The 12,050-nt window shown below is 55.5% G+C and overlaps 1 protein-coding gene across 1 annotated transcript; it reads left to right on the top strand.

Annotated features, from left to right (window-relative positions):
* Nucleotides 1-1,332: 1,332 nt before the first annotated feature.
* KRT82 (keratin 82) lies at nucleotides 1,333-11,505 on the top strand. Its single transcript, XM_035002024.1, has 8 exons — nucleotides 1,333-1,737; nucleotides 3,479-3,687; nucleotides 6,063-6,123; nucleotides 6,800-6,895; nucleotides 7,265-7,429; nucleotides 9,357-9,482; nucleotides 10,970-11,190; nucleotides 11,466-11,505. Exons 1-8 carry the CDS (start codon nucleotides 1,333-1,335, stop codon nucleotides 11,503-11,505), a joined length of 1,323 nt encoding a protein of 440 aa, XP_034857915.1.
* The last annotated feature ends 545 nt before the right edge of the window (nucleotides 11,506-12,050 follow it).

Here is a 12,050-nt window from a genome sequence, read left to right on the forward strand (position 1 = left end):
TCAGAGCAGCAGAGCACGGTGACGACAGAAAGAATAGGATCGAATCCCAGCCTACCACAGATGCGCTACATGGTTCAGGGTACTTAATTAATCACTCTGCTCCTTACGTTCTTCATCTGGAAAGCAGAAACTACATCATGGTGCCGTCATGCAATTAAATGAGATCGTGGGTGTAGAGCTTGACGTGGTCCCAGCACTCAATAAACGCCCAATAAATGTTATTATTATTATTATTATTATTATTATTATTATCATCATCATCATTGGCTTAATTGTGACCTGGGAAAAAAGCCAGTATGGCAGGGAAAGACAGTCGGCAACTGCAGAGGTCTCATGGATAGAACTGATGGGAAGGGAGAGGGAAGAGAATTAGGGGCGGTGGGTATTTCAAGCATCTCCAAAGAGCTGTGACCTGGGTGCTGGGAAGGGAGCCGGTATTCCGCATCCAACTGAGCAATTCCTGAGGGCAACAATGGTCCCCGGAAATGTCCTCAGATTACGGCAGGCTCTGTCTACCTCGGGGAGTGGGGACAAAAGGCAAAAGGCTAGTGACACAATGGTGTCAACCTAATGGCTGACATCAATGCATCTTTGAGGGTCCAAAGGGTCTTGGGGAAAGCATCTCTTCCTCTCCCCTCCTCCAGCACAAAGCATCTCCTCTCGAGCCCCCTGCAGGCTTTTTTTGGACTAAACGGGCCCCGGAGACAAGAGTCCGTGTCAGGAGCCTTAGTGGTTCTGAGCCAGAGTCAGCACCCACCTGGCCTGAGGAGGGGCCGGGCCCAACCTGCTTGTGGAGGCTTCTCCCACCTCAAAAGCCTCCCTCCCAGGGAGCTTCTAGGAACACCCAAGAGCCTATGGAGGGCACTTGGATCTGGCACATCAGCAGAAAAGCAGAAAAGCAGCCTTGGGGAAATAGAGCATCCCCAAGCATAGTTAATTTGGCCTCTAGTCTTGGGCAACAGGGGTGTATAATTCATGCCTCTCCCCACCACAAAATGGCATAAAGTCCAAAATCCCCCTTTCCTTGAAGCTGAGCCACCCAATATGCCAAACGTCTGTCTGGTTGGCCCCTTTCATCGGCCCCATAAACTAGGAAAGAGGACAGCAACACTACCCATTGCTCCTTCCCTTTGCTCTTCGCTACCCTAATTATCCACCTTGGTACTTAGCAACTGCCAACATCCCAAGCTTATAAACCTGTTAGTGGTGATTTGGGGTTTGACTCTGTCTGGCCCACCACCCCCGACGAGATAAAAGCGGGGAAGCTGGGCTGGCTTGAGAACTCGGGCCTCGCGCTCTCCCCTCCAGCCTCCTCTCTGCCTCTCCCCCGCCATGTCCTGCCTCTCCTTCCAGCCAGGGTCCAGATACGGCGGTCAGAGCTTCAGCTCCTGCTCAGCTGTCCTCCCCCGGATGGTCACCCACTATGCCGTGAGCAAGGGGCCGTGCCGGTCCGGGGCCGGGGGGGCGCTCCGCACCCTGGGCTGCCTGGGCTCCCGAAGCCTGTGCAATGTGGGCTTCGGGAGGCCTCGGGTGGCCTCCAGGTGTGGCCTGCCTGGCTTCGGGTACCGAGTGGGGGTCCCCTGTGGGCCCTCGGCCTGCATCGCCCCCGTCACCATCAATGAGAGCCTGCTGGTCCCGCTCGAGCTGGAGATCGACCCGGCCGTGCAGAGGGTGAAGAGGGACGAGAAGGAGCAGATCAAGTGCCTGAATAACCGCTTTGCATCCTTCATCAACAAGGTAACAGGGAGGCGCCCTGCTCGGGGGGCTGTGGGACTCAGAGGGCGCTTTGCCTCCGGGGCAGGGAGGCAACAGAGAAGACGTGGTGGATGGACTGGCCTCTCCTGTACCGTATGATCCCTAATCGTTGAAAACTGCTTCAATCAGGCTCAGCACCAGACATTTCTGCCTGCTAGTTCTTTTTTTTACTCTCCTGTCATCTCTCTCTGAATGTTACCTGAGAAAATCACCAGGGCTGCCTGAGGTCAGACTACAAGAGGAACTTCCAAAGCAATGATAGGTACTGAAAAGAAAAACCAACGAGGCAGAGGAGGCTGTGACAATAGAGCTGCCTTCTGAGTGCCTGAGCTGGGGTGAGAGCCTTGGGCCTGGAGGCAGGGATGGGCCCCGTGACCCCAGATTTGCCACCAGAGTAGGCCTGGTGTGAGGAGAAGATGGAGCAGTCAGAGCTGGGAGCACACGGTTGCTGTCCCCAAAGCCACAGCTCCCAAAGACTACAGGGAGGGGTGGTGTGCGGCCTTTGAAAGGCACTGATCTGGCCAATCGGAACTCCAAGCAGCTGCCTCTGCACCTGTCCCCACACCCCAGGGAGGCTCCTGGGATCAAGGGCTGAGCCCGTGTTTCTGCTGAGCCCCCAGCTGGAGGGCAAAGAATCCTGGGTCAGAAGTCAGGAGGCCTGGGCCCTGGTGTTGGCTCCACTCCTGACTGTTGTCCTGAGGCCCTGTGCAAACCTCTCACTTCTCAGCCTCGGGGCCCCTGCTGCCCGGTGGGGAAGGGGGACTTGGTGGTGGGCAGTCAAAGGAGGTAAGATAGGTAAAAGTACTCCAAAAAGAAACTTAGCTCAGTAAATGGGAACTGTTTCACTTACGGTTTTATCTTTAAAGCTCATTAAGTTCTGGGCTCTGACCTTCAGCAACATCGCACCACCTTCCTGAGGCTGGGAGCTCCCCCCCCCTCCTCCCCGCCCCAGTGATGCGGCCGTCGACCAGAAGTAGGGCAACATTTCTCCCTCTGCAGATTGCTTTCAAGGCTTGGACACCGTGTTCCCTCCGCCAGTGGCTAAGGGGGTGGCCGTGATCAGCTCACTCAGGTCTCCTCATCTCGGTTTCTAAGCCACCAAAAGGGAGAAGCTGGCGGGTAGCTCTCCGTGTTCCCGTGACAGGGACATGTTTTGGACGCAACCAGCAGGGTGCCTCAGAGTCGGGGGAGAGAGCTTAGAGTCCTAGGGCCAAGCCTTTGATCTGACATCCCCTGAGTGCCCCTGGGCTGTGACCAAAGAAAGCCTGAACTCCCAGGCATCCTGTGAGCAGTTTGCATTAGCATGAAGATTCCTGAAGTGCTTCCCAGACCCAACACCAAGCAGGAACCTTAGGAAGCCGAGCAAGGCTTAAAGGGACAGGATGTGTTGGCCGAAGTTGCCAGGCTCGGCAGGCAGGTCTGGAAGGTGGCCCTGTCCCAGGCCTATTGGGACAGTACTCCTCCCATAACAACATGCGACCCCTGGGTGGAAGGTGAAGGTCTTATAAAAGCTCCCCTGGGCAGGGGATTCATGGAGACATATCCTCAGGTGCCAGGCTACGCCAAGAGCCTCATCTAAAAATTTTAGCCCATTGGCAGCAGTGTGTTGGGAGTAAGAGCACACGCTGATCCCATTGCCCACCCACCCCGTCACCTGTTACTGTCTCCCAGCCACAGTCCCCAGGCTCCCTTGCTCTCCGTGACGTCCTGGTCTTGGCCGCAGGTGCGCTTCCTGGAGCAGAAGAACAAGCTGCTGGAGACCAAGTGGAACTTCATGCAGCAGCAGAGGTGCTGCCAGAACAACATAGAGCCCATCTTCGAGGCCTACATCTCCGCCCTTCGGCGGCAGCTGGACTGCGTGGCGGGGGACCGGGCCAGGCTGGAGTCTGAGCTCTGCAGCGTCCAGGACGCGCTGGAAAGCTACAAGAAGAAGTGAGTTTGTCCCACGTTCACCCCACCAGGGAACCTGAGGCAAGCTCCATCAACAGCCTGGGCTTCGGTTTCCTCATCTCTACAGTGGGAAGTGTCCAACTTCGTGGATTAGGTAGAGCAAGAGTGCAGTGGGATAACACAGGCAGAACACCCAGGAAACTGACACTCAGTCGAGCACGCGGTAGAAGGTCTGAACTTGTATATTTGTCTTCACCTCCCTTTCCGCCGCCCTCCCTCAATAAGGCCCTCCTCAGCTCCCTATAGTACTAGTTCTTTCTCCTGCCATTTCCTGCCCTCCAGGGCCCTGCTCTACCACTTGGTCTGCTGTATCTTCTATCGATCCCCGTTCAGATCCGGAACCACATCTTATTCCGCAAACAGGCCCCCAAGCCCTCTTCCCTCCAAGCTTTTACTCCCACTGTCCCTTCCTCCTGATAAGCCCCTCTCGGCACCTCCTGGGACCACATCCAGGCTAACCTGGCCCACGTTTTCCCTCACTCCCTGATACTCAGCTCCTGGACCTCGAGTCCACAGCTGGAAGCCATCACCCCTCCCCTCACCACCAGGGCTCTACGTCGCCAGCTCTTGTGGTTAAGGTCAGGTGGCCTGCTAGCCTTGCCCTCCCCGAGGGCAGCTCCCGGCCTGCCTCCAAGGAGAAGGTAGCTGAGAAACAGATGCTAACTAGGAGCTTGCAGGCTGCTGGGTCCAGTGCCTGCAAGAGGCTTGAGGCCTGGAGAAATGGCCTCATGGGTCCTAGGTGGGTGTCTCTGGGTCCAGGGTCCATGGGAGCACATGTTGGTGGGGGAGGGTTGAGAGAGACACATCTCCATGACAGGAAGCTGTCCAAGCAGGCTCAGAGCCACGGTTCCTAAGGGAGGTGCGTCAGTGGAATGCAGCCACGTGGGGGCCACTCATGCTGCGGGTGTCAGTCCTGTGCCTTCCTGGTGCCAAACACTGTGCTGAGCCGGCTCCTGCCTCAAGATCCCCCGGTCCAGCACAGACCTCCATGTGCACAAACTGTCACGATGGGGTACGAGGCAGAAGCGGAAAGGAATGCCCAGACAGTGAGGGCGCAGACGGGGCCCAGGAAAGCTTCCTGAAGGAGGTGCCATTTGCTCGGGGCCATGATGAAGTTTCATTCTAGTTGGGCCTTACAAAAAGGGAGTCCAGAGTAGATCCCAGAAAAGAGCAAGGGACAGGAGCAGGTGACAAGAAGGGCCAGAGTGTGCCAAGTGAGAGAGGACCACTGAAGCAGACCGTGACAGGCGAGATGTGGCGAGGCCAGCCCTCTCAGCCGGAGCAATGCCTTTCTTGGCGGGTAACATACAAGGTGGGCAGGAGACGTGGTTTGCAGCTCACGATGAAGACTTTGGACGGGGAAAGCGGGGGGAAGAAGGATGACACCAAATGCTGATTTGATAGTAACAGCCAACGCTTATGCAGCCTGCACCCCATGCCAGGGCGGCCCAGTGCTTGGCAGACACTAACCAGTGCATGCGTTAGCTCGCGGCAGCTCCGTGAGGCTGGACCGGGTCATTCTCATTCTGTACATGATGAAGCTGAGGCACAGAGAAGTCCCTCACCCAAGTCCCTTCTGCAAAATCACATGACTAGCACCTGCCCGAGCTGGGATTCACGCCCAGGTAGAAGGCTCCAGCTCCCAGGGCCCATGCTGAGGCCAAGGTCTGCTGGAATCAGGAAGGATGGGCGTCAGGAAGCACAGTGAGGATGTTAATGGATCAATATCACTCATCAGACTGAGTCATCCCAGCCAGACTGAACCCCCTGGCCCTGATTCCATTGCCCAGGGAGACAGGGAGTGGGCGAGGAGCTCCCTTGGAGCCTAGAGGTGGCCGGGCTGTCTCTACGGCTCTGGTAAAGTGGGTAATTGCTACCTCTGCAAGTAGAGGCCAGGCTCAGACCTCCACTGGTGGGGAGGGCACAGGGCAGGCTGGGGTTCCAGTGTCTGCAGCCAAATCTGAGAACAACTCAGAGAAGGCAGCCAACTCTTCACCACCTTCCCAGAAGAAACAACTAGATGATGTGGGCTTCCTTCATAGCAAGATAGAATGAAAGTGGCCTTAAGAAGGACTTCCCAGAAGATGATTAATCACAGGAACAGGCTACTAGGGAGTGGGGAGGGAGGTCAGCACGCACAGTGGCTAACGAGAGGCTAGGATGACAACCAACTGTCCTGGGTGGCTGGAGGAGCTGGAGGTGTCCAGTGACGACAGAGGCCAGGCCTGGCGACTCCTTAGGGCATTAAGTAAGTGAGAGGCAGATTTGCCCCCCAGGCTCCCTCCTCAGGCTGGATACCGAGGCTACTTCTGAACCCCCAAGCCAGACTAAAATATTTCTTCCTGCCCATCCACCAGGTATGAAGAGGAGCTCTCCCTGCGGCCCTGTGCTGAGAATGAGTTTGTCGCCTTGAAGAAGGTGCGGGAGGGCAGCACAGGGAGAGAGAAGGCCCCCTGAGCTGGCCCAGGTGGCCTCACCACACTCAGCCCCTGACCGAATCCAAACGTGTCTGCAGCCCACCCACCCCCCAGCAGGGCCTCTCCCCTCCTCGGAGCCCAGGGCCGACCCTACCGACCCTGGGAAAGAGGAAAGCCAGCCGTTCCCCACTTCTTGCAGAAGGGCAGTGATCAACCTGGCCTCCATCTCCCAACTCATGTGGGCCCAACCCGGTTAGGGTTGTGTCTACACCTGCCTGAGAAGTTGGAGATAGAGGTAATGCCCAATCAAAAACCAAACAAAACCTCTGCCTCCAACCATAAAAGATGAAAACAATAGCGATGGTTTCTCAGATAGACACCGCGGTGTTCTATGGCCCATGTGCCACGCAGAGGGCTCTGAGAAGCTGTAGTCAAGGCTCCTTCAAAACCCACTCTGTCAGATCCTTCCCTATCAGGGTGCCAGGCCCAGACATAGGGTCCTGGGGCTGGGCTCCTCCCTCCATCCTTGGCTTTGTCGCCTTTTCACTTCCACATGCACCTACACGTGGTTCCCACACCAGCCACTGGTTTGCCTGGGAGGTGGCCCAGTGGGAGAAGAGGGTGGCTCTTACACGTTCCCCTGGCCCCAGTTATCGTTGTCCCTGCTCTGGCCGCAGGATGTGGACACGGCGTTCCTGATGAAGGCTGACCTGGAGACCAACGCAGAGGCTCTGGTCCAGGAGATCGACTTCCTAAAAGGCCTGTATGAGGAGGTACCTGCAGCCCCACTGCCCACAGGGGCTCGGTCAGGGGCCAGTGCTGTGGGCATGATGGAGTGGGAGAGCTCCGGCCAGCGGGTACGGTCCGGGGCAAGCTGACTCAAAAGTGAGCACGGGAAGAAATCAGCACGGGCAGCTGGTTCTCAGGCAGTGAGACTGCCAGAAGTCAGAGGGCCCAGACCTTGGCTCTTGGGTCTGCATGACTAGAGGGGGGATGAAGAACAGGTTGGTGATGGAAGGCTCAGGACAGCTCTGCAAAGTCCTGTGCAAATCTGCTCTGGGAAGGTCAGAGCTGCTTCCCCCCTCCCCCCCGCCACCTTTATCCTCTAAATGCTCATGCATTCCCACCTGCCCCCCGCCCAGGAGATCTGCCTGCTCCAGTCTCAGATCTCCGAGACCTCCGTCATTGTGAAGATGGACAACAGCCGGGAGCTGGACATGGAAGGCATCATTGCCGAGATCAAGGCCCAGTATGACGACATCGCCAGCCGCAGCAAAGCCGAAGCCGAGGCCTGGTACCAGAGCCGGGTGAGGCCCGGGCAGGGCCGGGCTGGGACCCCAGACCCCCCTTCTCCTAGGGAGTGAGTGAGAAGATAATGAGGGCCGCTTCACACCACAACCACAGGGAACCCTGTAAACGCTGAGTCCTGTTGTTTCTGCCAGGCTCCAGGGCCAGGTCCCTGCAGAGGATGTGGGAGGGGACCCCATGGGCAGCCCAGGCCTGTCATCAGGGTGCCGGGGCGTCCCAGCTTTACCCACGCACCGACACTGGAAGTGTTCCCCTAGGCAGTACTCGAGAAGCACTAATTGGCAATGACTGCGAAGAGGGCCCTGGGCTTCAGGGTGTGAGGGAGGCTAATGGTGCAGTGGGTACCGATGGTAGGGCAGGAGCGGTCATTAAAGCAGCCCCAGACGGAGGGAATGAGGGGCTTGCTGGGAGGGAGATTGATACTCCCAAGGGCAATTTGATTTCGCAAATATTATCATCTCCGTCTCGTCTACCCTGTCGGTGAAAGACACCAAGCATTCATTCGCTCGGTCATTTCTTCATCCAACAACCGTTTATTGAGCAACCATCATATGCCAGGCACTGTTCTAGATGCTGGATTCCAGCAGGGGACTGAATAGACAGCAAACCCTGCCTATGTGTCACTTTCATTCTAGAGGACAGGGGAGGGGGGTGGAGGGGCTGACAATACACAAGGTGAATCAGTAGGTGGGTGTACGTTAGATGGTGGCGTGCGCTTTGAAGAAAATCAATCAGCATGAAGTTCAGGGAGTGTTGTGGGAATGAGGTTTTAAATAGGGTGGCCAGGGAAGGATGGCCTTACTGAGGTGTGTGGCACTGTGAGGATACTAAGAGTCACACCATCCCTGTCCTCAAAGAGGTTACAGAAATAGACTGCCCACAGATGACATGGGAGCTCTCTGTTGCCGTCAGGGACACAAGCTCCTGCTCGCTTTCTATTCTGCTATCCTTAACATTGCTGTAATCCTCACGGTTGCCTCACGTCCCAAGAAGGCTGCCATATCGCTAATCTCACATGCTCATTCCAGGCAGGAAGAACACAGGGAAAAAGAAACACACCAACTGGGTCATCCCGCACTTTAAACAGCTTTCCTGGAAGCGTTACCCATAGATCTCATTAATGAAAAAGCCAAGAAATATTCTCTTATCTGGGCTCACTGCCACCCCAAATAAAAGCAGAATTCTGTTGGAAGATGAGGAGAGCACATATTGCTAAGGCAGCTGCAGGCTTTGTCACAACAGCCAAATGACAAAGGGCCAAAGAGAGTGATTTGCTTATCATTTGTTCTGCCTTCTCTATGCAAAATGCTCCCATCCATTATATGCAGAAAAGTTGGCTGTTTTTAATCTATAGATGTAAATCTATAAAACATTATTCAGAAATTGAAATTGGAGCAGCAGAAGTTTAAAAAAATGTTAAGTCAAAGTAGGAAGTAACACTGCATTTTGTTTTCTATTGTTTTGAAGGAGAATACAGGAGGATACCCACCCTGGTGAGGCAAACGTGGTCTGTCCTCACTCCCAGACCTGTCAGGCATCCCAGGCTGAGCACAGAAACCCCTTCTAAGGTCCAGAGGGAACTCTAAAGGGGAAGGAGCCCTCAGAAGACCCTGGGGCTCTGGGCTAGGGAGAAAAAGACAAGCCACAGAACAGTTAAACAGAGAAAAGGAGAGCTTAGAGGAGCATTTAATAAGCCTGAATGTTCAGGGCTGGGGAAGGAAATAAGACGCAGCCCAGAAAAGGACCCCAAAATTGACCAGAAACAGAAAGGGGATGGGGAGCAGAACAAGCATAAGAATCCAGAGAGCCCTGAGCTGGGAAATCTCTGGAGGAGAGACTCCGGACGGTGAGAACAGGGGGCTGCGAGGCGCCGCGGTGTGGGTGTGGGTGCCCAGGGCTCTGACCCGCCTGTCCCTCTCCCGGCAGTATGAGGAGCTGCGGCTGACAGCCGGGAGCCACAGTGACAACCTCCGCAACCACAAGAACGAGATCCTGGAAATGAAAAAGCTGATCCAGCGGCTTCAGCAAGAAATTGAGAATGTGAAAGCCCAGGTGAGGCCAGAAAGCCGTGGTCGTGAGGTCCCATCCCAGGCTGGCTCACTGCTGGTCCTGGGGGGCATGTCCGTTCTCCCTGGGAGCACCTGGAAGTGGGCATGAACTTGTGCCCCTCGCTCATGAGGGAACAAGCCCTTTCTGCGAAAGCTGACCAACAGCAGCAGCAGCCTAGGGAAACAGCAAGGTCCCGAGAGACTCTAGGCAACTTTCAGTCCCAGATGAAATTGCAAGGGTGCTCCCCTCATCGGGGGCACAGAAAAGATGGCTGCCATGGCCACTTCTAACCCGAAGACTCCAGTCCTGTGATCCTGAAATTCCAGACGACTCCCAGGAGTCCATAAATGCAGACCCACTTTGTCCTCCTAGGCTGGTGAAGACCAGCCAGACACTTCAAATCTATTAGCCCCAAAGAAATTGCTCAGATCTCCTTGAGGTGTTATAGACAGAAGTGGTCCGACATTTCAGGAGGAACCAGATGTCACAATCCTAGGATGAGAGGCACAGCAGCTTTGAATCTGGCATGTCCCCATGACGGTGAAGGAAATCTCCTTCCTCCTCCTAACCCACACTCACAAAGCTGTTCATCCAGCCAATTATGCCACCCCAGCTGGTGTCCTACAGTTCAACTCAACTCTGACACTATCTAGCTGGAGAGAGCGTCAGATCCCACAGGGTAAGGGTCCCACCCCACTGCCCCCACTTCAGATGCTGTCCAAGTTGTCACCCAGTTGCTTCTGACCCATCAGCTGTACATCGGAGTTTCCCATGATCCCCTCTTCAGGTTCGATTAACTCGCTAGAGTGGCTCAAAGAACTCAGGAAACAATTTACTTACTCTTTAGCAGTTTGTTATAAAAGGCTATGATAAAGAACATGGATGAATACCCAGATAGAAGAGACGCATAGGGCAGGGTAGGCAGGAAGGACACGGAGCTTCTAGGCCACACTCTGGGCACATGAATGTCCCAGCACTTCTGCATGTTCACCAACCCAGAAGCCATGTGAACCCCATACTTTGGGGATTTTACAGAGGCCTCCTCTCCTAGGCATGATCAATTATTAACTCCATTTCCAGCCCCTCCCCTCTCTCCAGTAATGGGTGGGTGGGGCTGAAAATCCCAAGCTTCTAGTCATGGCTTGGTCTTTCTGGTGACCAGTCCCCATCCAGGAGCCATCAAGGACTCACCCAGAGTCACCTCATTAGAACAAAAGACATTGCTATCATCCAGGAATCCCAAAGGATTAGAGAACTCTGTGTCAGAACCCAGGGTCAAAGACCAAATATTAAATCAAAAGGTGCTCCTAATGCTCTTTATCCCTTGGGAAATTACAAGGATTTAGGAGTTCTGTGCCAGGAACTGGGGGCAGAGACGAATATATGTATTTTTTATTATCTCCCAATGACCACGTTCTCCCTGTTCTTCTGAGAGTCAGCCTAGGGCTCCCGGGGCCCCCAGTAATGCCTTGCTGTGCCCTCTCCCCCAGCGCTACAAGCTGGAGGCCGCAGTGACCCAGGCTGAGCAGCAGGGCGAGGCGGCCCTCAATGATGCCAAGTGCAAGCTGGCGGGGCTGGAGGAGGCCCTGCAGAAGGCCAAGCAGGACATGGCCTGCCTGCTCAAGGAGTACCAGGAGGTGATGAACTCCAAGCTGGGCCTGGACATCGAGATCGCCACCTACAGGCGGCTGCTGGAGGGCGAGGAGCAGAGGTGGGTACCGTAGCCTGTTTTCTCTCCCAGGTGAGGCCGGGGTGCGCACCAAGGGCACATTCTCCCTCCTCCCTCTGGTCGCTGCGGCGGCTGCGGGTGGTGGGATTGCCTGTCCTACAGTCAGGGAAAGTCCCAAACAGCCCAGAATCCGCAGGCCCTCCTCCTGAACGTAGTGCTCAGTAGTGGCGGTGGCATGGGCAGGAGGAGGGGTGCCCCACGTTCATCCACCTTGTTCTCCATGCAGTTACCCTGTGTCTTCTTTCCTCTCCCTCCAGGCTGTGTGAAGGCATTGTGCCCGTGAATATCTGTGAGTAGATGCGCACTCCCCTGGGGCTCTGGGGTCCTAGGGACTGATCAAGCCAACAAGGACAGACCACACTGCCCCGGCCCAGACATCAGCATGCCCTCCCCACACCAGGGAAGAGCTCTGTCTGCCAGGAGCTCCTGGTCAGATGGAGGGGCTGTACTTAACTTTGGGAGTCAGAATTATATTAGGAGCAGAGATGCAGCTGGACCTCAGTGCTTTGGGGCCTGGAACCATCATGACAAGGGGGTGCCTCTTTGAAGAAAGCAGTTTTGAAGCAGGTTCAGACAAGTAGAAACTGAGAGCATGAAGCAGAAGCCAAGGCCCTGGAGAAAGAGGAGAGCTTCTAAGCACTTTCTGTGGCTGGGGTGGGAAGCGGGTGGCTGGAATGGGAGTATCGTTGTTGGTGAGTGGCAGCAGGTGGGGGCACGGCCTGGTTGAGGGGTTTCAGGGCCATGCTCTTCGAGCCACACGCTGCAGGACTCTGAGCATCCCTCCCTGTTCCCACAGCCGTGAGCAGCTCCAAAGGCGCAGTCCTCTACGAGCCGTGTGTGGT

The sequence above is a fragment of the Mirounga leonina genome, unplaced genomic scaffold (assembly GCF_011800145.1).
Source record: "Mirounga leonina isolate KUSES-001 unplaced genomic scaffold, KU_Mleo_1.0 Mir_126, whole genome shotgun sequence".
In the NCBI taxonomy this organism is placed as follows: domain Eukaryota; kingdom Metazoa; phylum Chordata; class Mammalia; order Carnivora; family Phocidae; genus Mirounga; species Mirounga leonina.

Coding starts and splice junctions, on each gene's coding strand:
- KRT82 (XM_035002024.1), top strand. CDS start 1,333: ATGTCCTGCCTCTCCTTCCAGCCAGGGTCCAGATACGGCGGTCAGAGC. Junction 1,738..3,478: donor TTGCATCCTTCATCAACAAG/GTAACAGGGAGG, acceptor TCTTGGCCGCAG/GTGCGCTTCCTGGAGCAGAA. Junction 6,124..6,799: donor AGTTTGTCGCCTTGAAGAAG/GTGCGGGAGGGC, acceptor CTCTGGCCGCAG/GATGTGGACACGGCGTTCCT.